This window comes from Gouania willdenowi, unplaced genomic scaffold (assembly GCF_900634775.1).
Source record: "Gouania willdenowi unplaced genomic scaffold, fGouWil2.1 scaffold_55_arrow_ctg1, whole genome shotgun sequence".
NCBI lineage: Eukaryota > Metazoa > Chordata > Actinopteri > Blenniiformes > Gobiesocidae > Gouania > Gouania willdenowi.
Window position 1 is genome coordinate 723,438 of NW_021145219.1, and position 20,531 is coordinate 743,968.

The window sequence follows — 20,531 nt, forward strand, 5'->3', positions numbered from 1 at the left end:
CTATTGCGGATGATTTAAGCAACTATAGTTGCTGAAGTCGCATTAGTTGTGAACGCACCTTAAAACTGTAAAGTAGTCCCATTTTTAAAAGGCAATTAATTGAATATGGTTCATAATAATCTGTTTTCTTCTATTAAGTACTTTTCAAAGTTTTTAGGCCAAACTTGTAAAAACAGTGGAGGATTTCTTTAAGATTTCTTTAGATCCTTTAGGGAATGACATCTGTCATTTATTGCTTGGATATTGTCAGTGCTTTACATACTTAACGTATAATTTGACAGCTCTGAATCGAGAGCATTAATGCCATAGGGAGGCTAAGTTGTCCAGTTTTTAATAAAGAATAATGAAAAAATAAAAATAAAACGATCTGGTCACGTTAACATAAAAAAGTGGATATGATCAACAAAGAAAAACAAACACAATAAAGATGTTGTAATAAATACAAATACAAAAAAAACTAAACAAAGGACACACAATCATTCATCCATCCACACACACACACATCTAGTGAAGCTTTTGCGTGAAGATCCTATACATAGTTGTACAATGTAACAGATGCAATAGTGAAAGAAAAAAATAAATTAAAAAAATTACACTTAGATTTTTGCTATAATGTTCATGTAAGATTCCCATAACATAACATAAGTTCCTTTGTTTTCCTCTTGCAATATATGTTAGTCTTTCTAGTCCAATGCATTCTGAAAGTTCTTTGATTCATTGTTGTACTGAAGGAGCTTCCATCTTCTTCCAGTTTAGCGCAATAGCTCTCCTGGCATGCAGTGGCCCAAAGTCCAGTCATTTATTTTGCTTTTTGGTTTTTGTAAAATCTCCTGGGTATATTCCTAGTATGTAAAGTTTGGTAGAAGGGGGATTCTAAGAAGATACAGGATGATGGTCTAGCTGCTGGGCATTGCTGCCTAAGGCACCTACACCAGTGCTTCCCTTGCATGTGTGTTAATCTGAACACCACCCTGGGCGTAAATGGGTCATCAGCTGGGGACCACCAGTCATAGATGTTTCGCTCCTTTAACCCCAGTACATCTCCTGGTGGCAGAGCGATGGCAGGGATCTCTCCCTGCCACCCCCTGCTGATGCCCTAGGTGTTATCTGCCCCCCAACTCTTATGCTCGATGTTTCTACCACCTCCCTGGGGAACTGGAGCTGCCTCCTCAGGTCGACCCTCATGGACCACTCGCTGCCAGGTGTGATGAATTTTGACATACTTCCTGATGTATGAGTTGGCCAGCCTATCCATTTTGTCTACCACTGAGGAGGGGACTTCACTCATCTTCAGAGGCCACATCACCCTTGGGTACAGTATGAACTGGTAACTCCATACTTTGTACTTGCCGGGGAGCTGGCTCTCATTGATCCTGGCCAGGCCATCTACAAGCTGCTTCCTCACTGTTTCCCCCATCTGTCTGTCAGAGAGGTCTGCTGTGTAGGTGCGACCCAGGCTACGGACGGGTTGACTTGCCAGTACTGGAATCTCTTCACCGCCTGCGACAAAGATGGTACAGTCGTTTTTTACCCCTTTCCTGAGGGACAGGCTGCATGATTTGGTGGGTTTGATCTTCATCCTCACCCACCCCACAAGCTCGTCGATCCTCTTCGGCTGTCTTGTTGTACATGCTGCTGTCTGAAGAATGGCGGTGATGTCGTCCATGTAGCCTCTCACTGGTGGTAGCCTTTGACCTGATGGTAGCTTCATTCCACCGACCATCTTCCTTGCCCCTATTAGGATGATCTCGAAGGCTGCAACAAACAGGATGGGCGAGATCGAACATCCCATGGCAATGCCTACTTCCAGCTGTTGCCAGCCTGTAGTGAAGTCTTGATGGGTGCAGCACATCTTAAGGTCTCCAAAGTACTTGGCTAACAGGGCATGTATGCAGGCAGGAATGTGGAAGAAGTCCAAGGCATACTCGATGAGTTGGTGGGGGACGGATCCGTATGCGTTGGCAAGGTCCAGCCACACCACGTGTAGGTCATGTCTCTCTCTTTTTGCTCTCTGGATCTGCTCCCAAATGACTGCAGAGTGTTCCACGCACCCTGGGAAACCTGAAACGCCGGCCTTCTGGCAGCTGGTGTCAATATACCTATTGGCTATCAGATAGGTATATCAATATACCTATCTGATAGCCAATAGGTATATTGACACCAGCTGCCAGAAGGCCGGCGTTATAATTCACTTCCTCCCACAGTGGCTTCAGGCCCTCCTTCTCTTCTTTGCTTGCCTTCCTCCACTGCTTTCGGAGCTGACGTCACTTCTTCACCAATTGCTCTATCTCTCTGTCCCTCCTCTCCTATTGCTTTGGGCCCTTGCTCTGCTTTTCAACCACTACTCCAAACCTGCCTCTGCACTCCTCGCACGGGATGTCTCCAATGCAGTTCAACTTGCTTTCCACCTGACCACGCAGTGAGTGCTCAAGGATAATGCTGAGGTCCTTGTCAAGCAGCTGCCAAATTGCCACCTCATTTGCTTTCGGCCATTGGACCGGCTGCCTCCGCCCAGGTTGTTTCCTCTCTGTTCTCTGGCCTGACTCCTGGTTGATGGGATTTGTTGGTATTCTAAGTTTTGTTGGTGTTCTAGGGGTATTTTCGGTGCCACCCTCAGAGAAGCAAATGTCCACTGAGGGCCCTCCTCTGTTCTCCGCCTGCCTTCCCTCAGCAACTTTGGAACCCTCAGCACTGGTTAGCGACCTGGCTCTGGGCTCCTCTTGTCTGACCTGCTTTTGCAGTGCAATGTCGCTGCTGGCCTCCCACTTCACTCTTCTTCTTTCCCTGGTGAATCCTTAAATCTCTGAAAGTGGTCACCTTCTCCCATCCACACCTGCACGTTCTCACGATCTTAGAATTGTTGTCTGTGTCCGTTCCGGTCGTTGCCAAAAAGTCTGTCAAGATTGGCCCTTCTTCCACCCTGCCTCTCGGAGGGCCATCGGGTTGTTTATCTTTATTAGTCTTCGTAGTTTGTTTAGGGTGTCCCATTAGGGACCGGTGGGTAAGGTAACTAGCGTACCACCCCAATGCAGGCTTTCCTGCGGTCATCCAGTCTCTCTTGGTTGTCCTCCAGTCTTCCCTGGATGCCAACTGCCCTTTCACAGTAGTCACTGGATGCCTCCAGATTGAAATTGAAGAAGATACCTGATCTACCTGCTGGGCATTGCTGCCTAACGCACCTCCACCGGTGCTTCCCTTGCATGTGTGTTAATCTGGACACCACCCTAAATGGATCATCAGCTGGGGAATCTTCACTTGAAAAATTTCTGATAGACATTTATTCACATCATTCCAGAATTGTCGTATATCTGTGCACTCCCATACACGGTGTATAAATGTCCCTTTGTGATCTCGACATTTAGTAAATGTTTCTAGAACATTGCTGGACATGTGATGGAAGTATTTCAGGTGTTATATAGACCCTTGTCAACCATTTGTATTGGAGTAACTTTAGTCGTGTATTAATTGTTTCTTTTTGAGCCCTCAAACAAGCTTCATTCCAATCTGTTTCGTCTATATGTTCATGTATGTGATTTCTCCAAGCATTTCATTTATCTAATGTAGAATCTTGTGAATTAGACATGATTAGATTATAATATTTTGACATCAAACTTTTTTGTTCCATTTTTGAGAGAATTTTTTTCTATCAGTAATAGATTGGGGATCTGTAAAATGTCTTCAGATTTAAATGAGAATTTTTTTTTTAGCTGTCGGTATTTGAAGAAATGCTTTGTAGGAATTTGGAACTTACTTTGGAAAATACTTACTGATCACATTTTAACACTAAAAGGCTTTTCCTTACCAAATGTAAGCAGTAATTTATCTTCATATAAATCTTTAACTGTTTTGAACACCCTTCACCTTCCAAAATTTAAATCCTCCATCCTGTTTGCCATGTGTGAAGTGTTCGTTGTTACACGAGGGAGTGAATCGGGATAATGATAAAGGGTCTTCAATGTGTTTGTGCATTGTGCCATATGATAATAGTGTTTTTTTAAAAAGGGATTCTTAGTCTGTTTTTTAAGAGTTTTTAAATTGGCTGAAAAGAGATAACTATTAAGGGGCCAATTTGGAATAGATTGTTGTTCATTAGTCACCCAAGTTGGGGGTGAGTTGGTGCAAAATAATTTGAAGCTGATGTTAATTGGGCAGCCATGTACTGTAATACCATCTAAGGTTTGGGAGTTGGAGTCCCCCTCTTTCATAGGGAAAGTACAGTAATTTAAACCAAAGCCTCGCTTTCTGATTGTTCCATATAAAATGTTGAATGTTTTGTTTAGATTATCAAAGAATGATTGTGGTAATGGCATGGGGAGTGTCTGGAAGTAATACAAGAATGTGGGTAAAATTGACATCTTCAGGATATTTATTTGTCCTATCATGGAGATGGGTAAGTTTGACTAGCGATTTAAAGTTTCTGTAACCTCGTCTACCAGGGGGTTGTAATTAGGAGCAACTATTTTGTTCAAATCTGAAGTAATTTTGATGCCCAAGTACTTAAATCCATTTGTGGCAATTGTACATTTAGTTTTCAGAGTAGGAGTTTTTCTCTCCCCTCTTCATTAAGAAACACAAGTATTGATTTACTGTTGTTAACTTTATATCCAGGAAATATTACAAATTATTCAATTCAGTTCACCAGGTTAGGGATGGTATTTTTTATCTGTTAGAACATGATGTCATTGGCAAATAAAGATATCAGATGATTTTCTCTCCCAATACATATCCCTGATAGTCCTGCCTGAGTTCTCACTGCTATGGCTAAAGGTTCCATAGCAAGAGTAAATAGTATTGGGGAAAGCGGGCACCCTTGTTGTGTGGAACGTTGTAAGTTTAATGGTTTTGAAATGTTATTGTTTGTTAAAACTTGGGCAGTAGGATTTGTATATAGCAACTCAATCATTTGATAAATTCCTCTCCTAGCCCACATCTTGGAAGCAGTTTCAGAAGATAGGCCCACTCAGTTCTGTTAAATGCTTGTCATGCATCTACAGCCAGCATTACTGTATCTTTTGCATTTTGTTTCTCATACAGTATATTTAAAACACGTCTAATATTATGACAACCTTGTCTCTTTTGAATGAAACCTTGTTGATCGTCTACTATTAATGTTGGTATGAGTTTTTTTAATCGTTTCGTTAGGATTTTACATTATCTTTTTATATCACACCCATAAGACTGATCCCCCTGTATAATGAGCACTCAGTTTGAGGTTTATTAGGTTTAATTAGAGTAACTGTAGCTAATCTTAAGGATTCTGGGAGAATTCTGGTTTTGTAGGATTCTTTAAACATGTCAAGAAGTGGTTGGGCACATTTGTTTTTAAATATCTTTTTTATATCATATTTCTTATAGCTTCCAATATATATATATTTTGTTAGTGGGTTATCAAGAGTCTCTTTATCCTTCTCAGATAATGTTTGGAATGGTAATTTATCGAGAAATGCATTTTGAACCTCTTCATTGACATAACACTCTGATTCATATAGTTTTTTTTATGAATTTCTCTAAAACTTTTATTTATCTCTAATGGGTCGCAGGTCAGTTTATCAACATCTGATTTTATACTAAGGATTGTTCTGTCTGATTTCATCATTAATTCTCCAGGCTAACAATTTGCCTGCCTTCTCTCCTTGACCATAAAGTGTTTGTTTTGTCCACAACAAACTTTCCGCCACTTTGTTAGTCTTCAATTTATCATATTTAGCTCTCCTGATAATTAGATTATTACATTTTTCTGAGTTGTTACTACTATAAATGTCATTTTCCAATGTTAATTTGTTGTTCCATTAATAGAATTTCTTGGTTATGTTTTATTTTGCGTACTTGTGTAACTGATAATTTCTCCTCTTATATAAGCTTTAAAAGCTTCCCATCTGATACTAGCTAAAGTTTAATCTTTATTAAAGATATAGAGGAGGATTTTCCCGAAGTTTAGAAAAGTGTGCAAGAGGGCACGTGGGCACGTGGGCAAGTGGGCACGAGCCCAGTTTTCCTCGTGCACAGCTCTGTTTACAAGTTGGTATCAGCATCGCTCATACAAGCTTACGTTCCAAAAGAAAATGTGTACAACAACCTTATGCAAAGTAATCACCAGTAGGAGTGTGATGATATCTCGATACGGCGATATATCGCAATTTATTTTTGCACAATAGATTATTGATATGCTCAAGCTAAGTATCGCTTTTTTTTTTTTTTCCAAAATGTTTTCTTCTTTTTCACTAAAATGTGCAGGTACGTCTTCACAGAAATTTTGTCACTGTTTGTTGAAGGAACCATTATATTGTTTACTGGAATATTGCACTATAATTTTTTTATTTTTATTTATTTATTCAGTTCATTTCCGACATGGTTGCATTCACAGAAATTCATTTGACATTCAGAGCAAAATCCCATCATTGTTTTTTTTTTTTTTTTTTTATCCTTTTTCATGCCGGAAAGGGCGACGGAAAAAAGCATTATGCTTATCCAGATCCGTCCCCTAATTTGAACACAGATAATTTTACATCCAACCTCGTTTCTTCCCTTTTTTTTTTTTTTTTTGTCCTTTTTTATGTGATGTGTTCTCGTCTGCAGTCATTGTTCCTGTTGTTACTCCTCTTCACTGTCCTTTTTCTCCGTATCTCCTCGGGCTTTCTTTTCCAGTCGTTGTTTACGTTCCTCCAACTCTCCAAACGTAAAGTTCTTCTTCTTTCGGAGTACCTTCATATCCTCTGAAAGTCGCCTCAGCTTACGATCCATCCGGAAGGCACATGCACATACACATACCCCCATCATTAGCAGGCCAAAGATCATGACTCCTAGCAGATAGATGTCCTCCACATCTTCCACTGTCAGCTGGGAGAGACAGAGCATCTGGCTTCTCCCTCGTGCATCCATGACATATCCACCTGGGTATGTGTCCTTTGGACACATGATGTCACTGGTAAGAAAGACCCTATTTTTTGTTTACAAAAAGCACTATTGGAGATACTTAGTCGTTTACATTGGTATGTTGACACTTATTTACAGAAATGTTGCACTAAAATAGTGTCACTGTTCATAGGACACTTTTTCAATTTATTGTCTTTCAGAGATATAAAATAAAAATTGTATTTTTTCAATTCATCTTTTTTTTGTAATGTCATAGATTATCGTAGATTGATTTCTGACCAATATATTGATAATCGCATTATCGTCATATTGTGAGATAATCGTTATCGTGAGCTTTGTATCGCGTATCATATTGTGAGGTACCCAGAGGTTCCCACCCCTAATCACCAGAATGATTGACAATTAGGAGGACCAATAGTCTTCATCATCCACCTGGAATTTGAAGCCAAAATAACATCCTCCACAATACCCTTAAGTTAAAAATAATTGTCTATTCATTGCTTGGTAAACTTGACAAAAACATTCTTTTAACAAAAAAGACTGTAATCTCCATCTTTTTGGACCCTGCTCAACTTTATACAATTGAACTTAAATGGAGACTGGAGCATGGTCACTCATTACAATGCTACTGTACTAACATTCTTTCACTTGTTGTAATTCTATGAATAATGTATTTGTGAGTGGCATTTATGGATACTTGAGAAACATAAAAGTTTGTTTGTTGGATTTTTAACCCTCCATATGTCTTGCAACTTATGATCTTTTATATTATTATGCATTATTTTCCTAGTTGGGCCATATACTTTAATCGAATATTTGTTTTGTAACAGAATAATACCTTGTACAGTAATATATCCCATATCTAGTTTACCTATACTGTCAAAAATAATTTAAAAAACTGGAGCTACACAGCTAACAAACCACCTGGAGGCCCATCAGCTTCTGCACCCTCAGCAGTTTGGTTATGGGTGGGTTACTCCACCGAAATTGCAAACTGCTGTTTTATAGAAAATCTGAAAAAGTCTATGGATGGGAGAAGTGGTGGGGGCAGTCTTTTTAGATTTAAAGAAGGCCTTCAAAACTGTGAATCATGACTTGGTTCTGTCTAAAATGTCATCTTTGAACATCTCACCAGAGGCAATGCAGTGGTTTACATCCTACCTCTATTCCAGATCACAATGTGTGAAAGTGGCTCAGGACAAATCCACATTTTTAAATAATCAAATAGGCATCACTCGGGGCTCTATAATTGGACTTTTGTTGTTTTGTCTTTTCATAAATGACCTACCTTTGTCCTGTCCAGATGTCTTGTGTCAACTTAATGCAGACAATGCAGTCTTTTATGCACCGGCAAAGACCCCTGAGCAGGCTGCAGACATTTTGTCTGTATGTATGGCTGAGGTGAGCCATGGTGCTAAATCTCATCAAGAGATTGGTTCTCTGATTGTTTCTCTATCAAAAAAAGGAACCCAAATATCCAAATCATGTTACAAAATGAACAAATTGAAACCGTAACAGAATTCAAGTACTTGGGGTTGGTTCTAGACCCACAACTAAAATTTGATAAACATATTATGAAAATATCCAAAACTATTAAAAGAAATCTCAGTTGTTTTAAATAAATTAGACACTGCATCCCAAATCAAGCGGCCCTGCTGTACATGCATGGGATGATGTTCTCCCACAATCATAACATAATCTGATCGCTAGAGCGAACTTGGGCTCGTCTGTAAACGGTCGCATTTTCTGGTTCAATAAACGGGTGGTTATGATTTACAGTCCGCATAAACAGTAATGAGTCATAACCTAACCACTAGAGCGGACATGGGCTTGTTTGTGAACGGTCGCATTTACAGACCTTGGAGTTGTTGTTAGCTTACCAATAAATGGAAAGAGATTTGTCAATTTTATAATAAGTATTGACTAGGCCACTGGGAGTGAGGCCCAAGGCCAAAGCAGGCTGGAATGATAATAATGTATCATGTTTTTCTGCAGTCAGTGTCTTCTCCTTGCCCTTCTCTGTCTGCTCTGTTTCAGGTGTCGTGAAGCTGATGATGGCAGTTCCTGATCTGTGGTTCACGGCTCAACTAGTCTGGGACACTCTGATGTTCTATCTCTCTATTGTTTCTTCCCACTGTCGCTAAATGCTTGTTCATGTGGAACTTGTTGGGTTTTCTCTTTCTTATTATGAATTTTATATTTTGATAAGCACATTGAGATGACTTTGTTATAAATTGCGCTATACAAATAAAGTTGAATTGAATATCATACTGCATGACAGCATGGTGCCAAGCAGCTCCCTCAGCCACAAAGGGCATTGGTTCATTGTACAACCAAGCAATAAAAATTATGGACAAAAACCAATCCACTACCACCACTGCAATATACTCAAATGATATTCTCTTAAACCAATATTTAAATGCATCAATAACCTTGCACCAGAGCCACTAAGTTCATGTATACAGAGACTAAATCAGCAACAGAGTCACCAGAAGCACCTCCAGCAATAACTGCACAATCTCCAGCCGTAGGACCACGTTTGGTCAGTGTGCTTTTACCATCAAACAGGCCAAACTGTGGAACTCACTGCCTACTCATCTCAAATGCACCACAGAGTTTAAATTGTTCACGTCCAGGCTCAAGTTGTGGCTTATAACAAATCAGAGTTGTACCCGCTTGTAAATAATGTTTTTCTTAGTGCAATTGCGGTGTGATTAGTTAGTATATCTGTGTGGGCTGAATGTGGGAATGTAAAAATGCAAGATCACTGCTGTAAATAAGTTAATATGTGTTTAAAATTGTGCTTTTATACATTTTGTATATTTTGTTTCTACGGAAAAACTCAACCAGGGACAGGAGTTGAGAATTAGCACTAGCAATACACTCTATAATTATTAAAAATGTAACTGCCAACATTTGCATTCAGAACAAATGATCATAAAATCAGATCAATATAGGACACATGTAACCTGTTTTCACATGAGAATGTTTAAAGTGCCCTTTACCACCAGTTTTGTATTACAGCGCACAGTACAGCTTGCTCATCTCGAGGGGCGAGTGTCCTCAGTTGTACTGTAGATGGTAGCTGCTTGTAGAAATCCTAAGCTTCCTACGGTATGGAAAACAGATGCATCTTGACTTCGTGCAGGATTCTGAGCTTGCATGGATTGTTTTGAAATCCGCAGAAAGGATTCATGTCAATGATGCCTTTTATGATGGGGTGAAATCCTCTTCTCATGTAACCTGTTTCAGCTGAAAGGTCCTGCGCGAACGTGATTATTTGCCCCTCATTTTTTAGCTTCCCGAAAAACAAATTTCTTGTCCTGAAATTTCAGGAACTGGACCAGAACCGTTCTATTTTTTTCCGGGTCTTTCTGTCCCCAGCATGGACAGCTGGACATTTGTAAACACTTTTTGCGGTGGGAGACCTAGCAATGTTGGTAGCATCTTGGTTATGTATTCAATGAGCTCCCCTCTATTCCCTCGCATATCCCAAAGATACGCAGATTCTTTCTCCTGCCCGGTTCTCAAGATCCTTTGTTATTGCCTCCAGGAAAGCGATTCGCTTTAAAGCTGATTGTAGGTCTGCATCGGCCGTCTGCTGCGTCGCCAAGGTTGTAGCAATGCGGGCCTTAGCCTGTTCGATTCGGCCAGTGTTAGCTGTAACCTCCTGGTTTGTGGCAATTAGTTTACCCTCTAGTGTTGTGAGAGTAGTTGACGTGCTCATTAATCTCTGATCGATACATCAAAAAAAGGTAAATGGACTAGATTTTATATAGCGCTTTATCACCACACTGAAGCAGTCCCAAAGCGCTTTACATATCAGCTCATTCACCCAATCACTCTCACATTCACACACCAGTGGGACAGGACTGCCATGCAAGGCGCTAGTCGACCACTGGGAGCAACTTAGGGTTCAGTGTCTTGCCCAAGGACACTTCGACACATAGTCAGGCACTGGGATCGAACCCCCAACCTCTCGATCAGAAGACGACCCACTACCACCTGAGCCACGGTCGCGGTCTTCCTCCAAAGTCAGACCGCTTTGACCTGAGCTCTGATAGAACTTTTTCAGTGCTAGCCATGTTAGCAATGTCCATGTTGTTTGTAGCAGTAGTGCTAGTTATGCTAACACTGTTTTTGTGCTTGTCTTGCATCCGCAGGTGAAGATCTCACACTGTTTTGCAGTTGATGACTTTGACATGGCCTTCTTTAACTAAAACGTTGGCAGTTAGGTAGGGTATTTTTCAGAAAAGTGAAGCACAGTGTGGGAGCTTCTCAGCTAAGCCTCCATCTTGGTCACTTGACCCCTGGAACTCTCCATTAAGGACACATTTATAGTTTCACTCAAACTTTTAGAATCATTCTACAGGTTTCTTTACCCAGAGAATATGTTCAAGTCTGTACGTCTGTGTCGAGGCTGTCACTGACCTGATTTTTCACAAAACTGGATCTCCTAAATCCCAAGCCTGTTACTGAGGATTTGTCCCCTGCTCCACACACGCGCGCACACACACACACACACACACACATGCTTCCTATAGGCTGCTTTAAAGCAGCAGTCAGTCTAACTACAGTGCATACCTTCCTTCTAACACTTAAAAAACCACTAATTGTCTAAATCCTTTTCTTTCCTAATCTTTTGTCCTGTTGATGTTGAATAATGCTGAAACTCTGTCATGTTACCCACTCAGTGATCTTCTGTCTGTCTTGACCTTGCTTTGCCATATTTCTGATTGGATTAGCCTCCACAGCCCAGTTTGCTAAAGGAGATCATATGACATCATACATCACACACATGGACTGTAATAACAAAACGTTTACTCCTTTCTTAGCAAGCTTCAGGGTCCAACACATCTCACACTTCAACTTAGTACACTATATAGACACAAGTATTTGGTCACAGCCGTCTTTCAGGGTTTAATGCTTCAGCCAGGGTTGGGGTCAATTATAATTGTAATCACGTAATTGGTAATAACAATTCATTCATTTCATTTAATAATTTAGCACATATTTAAAAAAAACTACATTAAAGGTGCAAGGAGGGAACGAAGCCCATGGGCTTGCACGCACTTATAAAATCATGAGAAAAAAATGCAAAAAATAAACTTTGATATATGAGGAAAACTAATATATAAACAAAGTACACAAAAATTAATATCAAAGACAAATTAAAATTTTGAACAAAATATTAATTGAAAATCAAAAAATAAATACAAACTTAAAAATATACAACACACATACAAATGCAAATACAAACATACATATTACAGTATTACATACAGTTATGACATAATTCTAATTGTAATCATAATTAGAAAAACATGTTGCTCTTGTAATTGAGTTCAGGTTATTGGCATTAACGTTCCATAAAAAAACTGTTAAACAGAATTTACTGTACTAGTACAGTGCCCGTCGGAAGTATGCATTCATGTGGGAGCTTCAGTAGAGTTAATTATGGCCAAATGACTGTTTGAAGATTGGATGTACAAAGAGGTTTACATACTCTGTACTCTAGTGTTATAAAGGATTTATTTGCGGGTGCAAAATAAAACATTGTGTGCGATTTCCCTGGTTTAATTCTATGGGACATGAACATGATAAATGTGTTTGTTTTTTTAATTTGTGTATATTTCTGTTGTGTTTTTGTATAATTATAGTTTTTTGTTGCCATTGTAGCGTGATTATTTTGTCATTTTGTGTATTTAATTTTGTGTATTTTTATGCATTTCTGTTGTAATTGTGTGTGATTTTTGTATAAATATTGTTTAGTTTTTTGTTCCTCCATGCACCCGCATTGTATTTTTCTGTAATGTATATTTTTTGGAGTCATGTATATTTGTTATTCTTTTTGTGCATTTTTTTGTGTTTTACTTTACTCATTTAGTATATTTTGATTATAAATAAATCAATATCGTGTGTGCTCCGTGAAATGTTTGAGTCGCTGATAATCCATAGCGATTGTAGCGCCAATCAGAAAAACAACAAAACTGCGCAAAAAAGAACGTAAAACTCCAAACTACACGAGTGAGTAAGTAAATTAAAGTATTATGTACAATTCGGCTGTCTTTTTTAAAAAAAAAAAACAAAAATAATTTTTTACCTTCGAACTGAGTGGTCAGAGCTTAGCTTCCATGCACGGCACAACAGAGAATCTGCAGTTTTCCAGATGGAGTATTGAACGGGTTGAGGTCAAAACCGACTCTAGTGAAACAGCGCGTTATTGAGCAATTACACAGACAGTTATATGGTTTAAACAATGGGAAACGTGTCTGCAAAAGACTCACCAGTGGCTGACGGTTTCAAATCATCTGTTCAGAGAGCTGCGTGTTTGAGAAGCTAATGATGGCATGACACAGGAGGAAGTGGAGGAGTGGCCGCACACACGACTCTTGCTCGTGTGAGGAGCTGTTTAGTGAAATAGATATAGATGGAGCGCTAGCGCCCCCTCACGCCCTGAGGTCAAAAGTTGAATAGGTTTCATTTCGGGGCCGTCCAGAAGTGCAATAAAATTAAAGTAAACATTTTGAAATGACCAAATTCCTCCAAAATAACAGATACACACACTTGGGGTATTTGGAACCCGTTGACCAAGTTTCAGGTTGAACTCGCACACACACGCACGCATGCACACAGATCGTCCTTGCTTTTATTGGTAGATTTTCTGAGCTATTGGCCGCCTTCCAATAATTTTGCAAGTAAAAATCACAGAAAAGCTGCAACGCGACATAGGCTGCATCCTATTGGCTGATGAGGGTGCCCTTCAAAAGTCTCCGCCAATCAGAACGGTCAGGTAGGCGGGCTGTTAACGGAGGTTTCCGTGTATTTCCATTCTGATCAGTTTTAACGGACAAGTTTCCATCTTCACATGTAATCACATCCTCACTGCCCCACGTCTACATATCAGTCCATTTACAGCTTTTATGGTCAGTTTTTACTGGAACCAGAATGATACAGCGCTCTGTCCGCTCCCGTGCACCATCGCCTCAGAAGCGATCACGATCACTTCCAGACTCGTACACCATCGCCTCTGAACTAGGGATCTACCGATATGGGTTTTATTAGGGCTGATGCCGATACCGATTTTTTTTGACAAAAGTTGGCCTGACTGAAGATATATTTTATTAACAGGATTATTTAATATAAATATATATAGTTATAGTATTAAACACAAAAAACATGAATATTAGTCCATTCCCAGAACATAAATTAACAGACGAAAAAAACATGTCAGATGCGGATTAAGCAACAAACTGTTCAAGTTTCTGTTCTAAATTGCATCAACATTAACAAGAATAAATATTTTTCAGTGCAGCTGAGAGAGAAGCAGAGAGAGGGGGAAAGAAACACACACCAAACCTCCAGCCAGCTGCGACACAACACATACCCACAAAACAACAAACGCTGAGTTAAACAGTTAAAAGATGCTTTGAAAGTTTAAAACCTGCCTGGGATTGAAGAGCTTTCTTCACGCTCTGCTGGTGGGGGGAGGGGCTCTGCATCCTCTGTCTCCGGTAACAGGAGCAGCCTGTAGCAGCTCTGTTTATAACGCAGCAGCGCGCATCGGCCGATGCCGATACAAGTAAAACACGGAAAAATTGTCCGGCCGACTACTCTGAACAAACGTGGTTATTTGGCAACTTTATGTTGTCTGGTTTTTTTCTCTCATAAACCCACTGATTTTTGCTTCCAAGCTGCTTGAGGTCCAGTGTGAATTATCCACAGTCAGTCATGATTTGGGGTGCAATGTTCTAATCTGTTCCTCACTTGTCTTCCTTCAAACCCTTGGACCTTGATTCCCGAATGAAAGACACACTTTACTTTCATCGGAAAAGAGGACCTTGGACCACTGGCCAACAGTCCAGTCCTTCTTCTCCTCTTTTTTTTCCTGCAAAAACTGAAAAGTAAATGGTGATTTCTTCATAGTATTCTAATTTTTTGAAATCCTGTTTTTGTGGGTTTTATGAGCTGGAAGCCCAAATGATGTAAAAATAAAAAAAATACTTAGAATCATTTAAATTTTGGGTCCTGAATCTATAACCTATGAATGTTACAGTACGATGGCTTACACATATGTAGTAACAATCACTAAAGTATGCTTCATATCAAGATTTTTTGTCAGTTCTCTTGAGGATAATTTTACCTTTTAAAAAAAGTTTAAATTTAAGGCTATACCAGGGGTCTGCAACCTGCGGCTCTGGAGCCTCATGTGGCTCTTTGAGTCTTTTGCAATGGCTCTCTGACGATTTAAAAAAATAAAAAAAATGAATTATTTCCTACAGAGGGTACTGGTGATTAATGACATTAACTTCAAATAAAATGATGATAAAACAATTGGTTAACCTAAAAATGAATAACTGCCACCGTCCTACTTCAACTCCTGTAACATCTACAGACCATTAACTTTCCTTCCACCAGTGGCTAACCTTCAGTTTTAAATCTCTGGTAAGATAACTTAAATAACAAAAAAGACTATTCTGGAAAAAAATACAGACTTTCTTTGTGTGGGGAAAGATTTATTTAACTGCTAACATACCAGCATGCTTGATATGTTGTAAGAAATTAGCATGAGTTGGAGTTGATAATGTGTTATCAAATTCAAGTTATTTTTGTAGCCCTTCAAATCCATTAACTCATAAAATTACTATTAAGATACTATTTTAACGGTATAGAATTTTATACGCTGTATTGTTTTCATAAGAGGGTTTTTTTTTCGGCTCCGGAAAGACTTTAATCCAGTCGAGATTAGACAAAATGGCTCCTTTAAGAGTAAAGGTTGCAGACCCCTGGGCTATACTGACAGAAAAAAAGGCTCAGACACCCACACCAAAAATATCAAAATCTATATTCTCATGGATAAGGAAGTCTAACAAGGTAACCAACAGATGAGAAACAAATAAGATGATAGATAATATTTTTTAGTGTATTTTAAAGCTTATTTAAGACATGGGTTAACACTGATCTGTTATCATAAGAGATGCTAACACAAGAGGAAGTTTACGTTTAATGGGCTCGGTAGTTGTGTGTAATTGAGAATGTAATTGTAATTTACTGTCAGGGGCAAAATAGTAATTGTAATTAGGAAAAAAATGCTGTTCGATGTAATTCTAATTGAACATAGATAATTGACATTCATGTTGGCATTTATAATAATGACCAATCTGAGCATTAAAGCTGCAGTATGTTTTTTTTTCCCCATTCATTTGGTCCAAACGCCATCCTAACCTTTGATCATAATTTAATCTAAAGTGTTCTGAGAGGACTCTGGACCGCTGCTCCTTCTCTTGGTTCCGTGTTCAAACTTTAGAAAAAAGAAGCTTGACACTTCTTTTCAGCCAATAAAGAATTTTTTTTTTTACGAACTGAGTGCTCCATGAGCTGTTTTGGGCATTACTATTTGCTGCTTGACTAAAGTAGATGCGCGCTTTCGTCCTGTAAGTAGTAAAAACTTTCCAGCAGGAAAAGTTACCATTGTGGTGTTAGGCACAACAGTTACAGGGCAAAGCAAACAGAGAAAGGAAGAACAACGTGGAGAAACAACACACTAAAGGTCCAAACATAATCGAGTGGAATGGACTAAACAGAGGTCCACGAGGACTCAAAGCAGTTGTCCGTGAACACTCGTACTCAGTCAGCGAGAGAGTGATAACAGACGAGATGAACCGCATGTAAACCTCAGGGTGTATTCACAACACTGATCCTAGAACTGTTAGAGTGCTCTAAGATTAAAATAATTGACCCCAACCCTGACTTTGAGGTGATAGTTGAGACTTTCCTCAAAGAACATGTATTAACACTTTAGAGCCTGAGATGTAATCTTTATTTATACAGTCCAGGGTGTTGTTTCAAGGCTGAATGTGTGAATTACAATAGAGCCTATTGCTCCCTCCCATTTGTTCAGTGCACTTAGCTTGTGCACTGATGAATGAGCTCAGGGAGTCTTGTATTCCCCTGCAGCTATTCTCTGGGCCCAACCACAACACAGCACGGTTTATTAATAGAACAGTTGAGTTTGTATTATGTTAATGTCAACTCACAGTTTTTCTTCCTTCTCTCTTCTCTCTCTCACCTCTGCTCTCATCCTTTAACACCCCCCCCCATTTATATGGCTTGTGTTTACTTTCCAACTGCTTTGTTTTTATTATTGGACTCCTCCCCCTGCTTTTCTTCACAATCCACATTCTGATTGTAATGATACTTTTTACTTTGCCAATCCACCCAACCCCCCTCATCATCCAACCTCCAAACAATCCCTCTCCATCACCTCCCTGGTTGTTCCAGTCCTGATCCTGGAAAGGGTCGAGATGGAAGACCTCAGCAACAAAACCCTCAAGATTACAGACTTTGGTCTGGCTCGTGAGTGGCATCGCACCACCAAGATGAGTGCTGCAGGGACCTACGCCTGGATGGCTCCTGAGGTCATCCGCTCCTCTGTGTTCTCCAAGGGTAGCGACGTTTGGAGGTGGGCAGAGGGAAGAGTGCTCAGATACGAAATCGGGGTGACCCTTAGCCCTCACAGCAGTTACCATACCATAGTAACCAGGCACAGACTGGCTCACGGAAATAATGACAGACTTAAGGTGAAATGGGAGTTGATCACAACGAGGCCTGAAACTATTCATCAATAAAACTGACTGAACACGTGCAGAAAATGATCTGAGTCACTGCATCATAGGGCTGGGCGATATATTGAGATTCAAGATATATGGAGTTTTTTATTTTGGCGATATAGAAAATTACAATATCACCTATATCAATAAATATTATTTGTAGCTTATTTTGTTTTAAAACACTAGTTATAGGAGTCTCTTCTTTCTCTACTTCTCAGAACAGTATGAAAAGCTCAGTTATGCTGCGTTCACACCGAATGCGTCTTCTGCGGCACTGGACGCGCTTGCTGCACAAAACGTTACGCAGGTTTTGCAGCATCAAAAAATGTCCCGATTTGCTTCATATGTGCGTTTAAAGCGAAGCACCGCCCACCAGCAACACATCCAACTCGGTGAGTTTCACTGCCCGCTGAAGAGAGGAGCTGCGCTCCTTTTTCTCCTCTCATAAACATAAACCACCAGTGAAAAAAGCCGGTGTGGTTAGCGGCTAATGCTATCCTAGCTCAGTGCCGACTTTCAAAGATGAAAACTACAGAGGACTTTTACCTGCTACTACTACCTCCTCGCTGATTTTCCTCCACGTCAAATCCTCCCTAGTCCGGTCACGGTTTTAAAGGCCGTGTCATACAGTAGCTCCAGGTGCTCACACACAGCTTCTACTCCATGGTTGAATGGGTGAACAGACCGGTGTCTGTGTTGACGTCATCGTCAACAAAGGCTTTGATTGGCATTTGTCTTGCAAAACAGTCGCAAGAGTTAAGTATTTTCAACTCCTGCGAATGTGAGAATATTTCGCCTCTGGGCTATCCATTGATTTTGTACAGTATGTGATCTGGTCGCACGAACATTTCGTGATGCATTTGGTGGGAATGCAGCATTAAAAAGGTTGCTGATTGTGTCCTAACCCAGATCTACCACTAAACAAGCCACACTACAGAACTCACTCACACTTTCTGTTCCTTGGAGAAAAAAACAAAAGTGACACATATTGTGCATTTGTTTGTTGATAAATGGGCCTGTGTGGCATTTTGCACCAGCAAATTTAACCCAGAATTGCCTGGTAAGACTTAATTTGAATCCAAATTATTATAGAGTTAATCAATTAATAATAATAATAAGTTAATGTGCCTGTGTGGCATTTTGCATCAGCAAATGTAACCTTGAATTGTATTTCTGGTCAGACTTCATTTGAAATTAAGTTATTGAGACTTTTATCGTATATTATATAACATATGAGTATTGGTCCATATCGCCCAGCCCTAATGCATAGTTTTAGTGTTTCCAGAGCTGCTTGGTCTCCCTTTCGCTCTTCGCTAGTTAACTAGCGCTAGCTAATAGGGATGTGAATCTTCCAAAAACTCACAATTTGATTTGATTCCAATTCTTGGGGTGAAGATTTGATTCAGAACCGATTTTCGATTCAAACCGATTTTTGATTCACAATCAATACTCTTAGTAACAAAGGCTGCCAATAAAAACTGATTATGTTCAAGAAAATGCTGCTTTCCAATGTTCAATCAAGTGATTATAAAATTGTAAATTAATAGAGGCAAATCTTGGACAAAGAGGTAACATTTCTTTGATGAATACCACTTATTAGCTTCAAAAGTAAACAAAAATAAAAAAAAACAAAATTGACATTTAAGTACCTACAGCGTTTATCAAAATTGAGTGCATCTCAATTTTATCAGACTAAAAAAGTAGTGTACCTGCTTTAGCAAGGTAAAGTTTAGTAAACTGATAGAGTGAACTGGTTGCAGTAGCTGTTTAGCTTCTTTTAGCTCCGGGTGACGGCTTAAAACGGGCTCGGACATTTGAACGTTCTCGAATTATCTTGATTTTCCTTTTTCCAAGTTCGTAAACTGCATATGTCATGTCAAGCTCCTACTTACCCGGGAAACTGTAGAATCCAAAGTGCACCCAAACATTTGCCTTCACTGAAGACGGACAGAGTGTATTTCTCTCTCTTCCATGCAGCGCACTGGACCTTTCCACCCCTCCCAAAACTATCCTCATGGTTTCTGTATCTTCAACAGTCCGTGATTACTCTCTCATTTCAGCCAACAGAGCATCAGCCGTGCACTGTTTAAGGAAGTGTAAAGGTCCCTTAGGAGAGCTCTTCTTCATTGTCTACTACCAAATCGCAGAGCCAGAATTGTGTTCACAAATTTCTTCCAGGTCACAACTGTTTTTATCCTCTTTCGGTAAACAAAAGGTTTACATTGACATCTTTAACTTTTGCTGATTATTTAGAGCAAACAAAAGCAGCACAAGTTGTAATTTTGATTGAAAAAGCTGCTAAATGATCTAAAAGCTGCTAAATGGTCTAAAAATCTGGCTGAATGCTTCACTCCAATAGAAAGCAATGTGATGTTTACAGACAGTGGGGCCGTTTGACATCATCAATCACGTGATTTCATGATGGCGGAATACAGGCTCTAAAACTGTAAAGTAGTCACGTTTTCAAAAGGTAATTAAATGAGTATGGTACTAAATAATGTGTTTTGTTAAACATAGGTCTTCTAACACGGACATTGCAAAGACTTTAGACCAAACTTGTAAAAAGTGGAGGATCCCTTTAAGATAAATGTCAAATTGTATTTTATTGTTGAAGTTATTTCAGTTGAGCACTTTGTGTTTATTAAGGCCATGTTAATTATTATAATTTATTCAAGTAATACCTAAAAGGCCAGGTTGAAATAAGATCAAGAGACATAAAGACTGCAAAATGTGTGATTTCTCTTATATCAAAGATTGATCAATTGGTTTTAAAAAAAAAAAAAGGATAGAGCAATTGATTACTCCAAGAATTGTTTTACTGGAGCCCTTATCATAACAAAGGGACACAGGGCTCTATTCTTCCATGTGCGTAAGTCCAAAAAGCAGTGCAGCAGTAATGTTTTGGGCTGTGTGCTATTCTCCCCCTGTAGTCAGTCACTACGCACCTTCATCCCAGTTACGCACTGTGGGTGGAGCAGCCCTGTAATGTGGGTGTTCCCATTCAAAGCTGGCTTTACTCGCATTCTCCGGTGTGCGCAAGTCCTTTTC

General features: G+C 39.5%; 1 protein-coding gene across 1 annotated transcript in view; it reads left to right on the forward strand.

Annotated features, from left to right (window-relative positions):
- The window catches only part of map3k9 (mitogen-activated protein kinase kinase kinase 9), a 60,534-nt gene that overhangs the window by 11,521 nt on the left and 28,482 nt on the right, over window positions 1-20,531 (forward strand). The window contains exon 3 of the mRNA XM_028442592.1: window positions 17,155-17,335. Coding sequence (XP_028298393.1) covers window positions 17,155-17,335 — 181 coding nt within the window. The remainder of the gene's footprint in view (window positions 1-17,154; window positions 17,336-20,531) is intronic.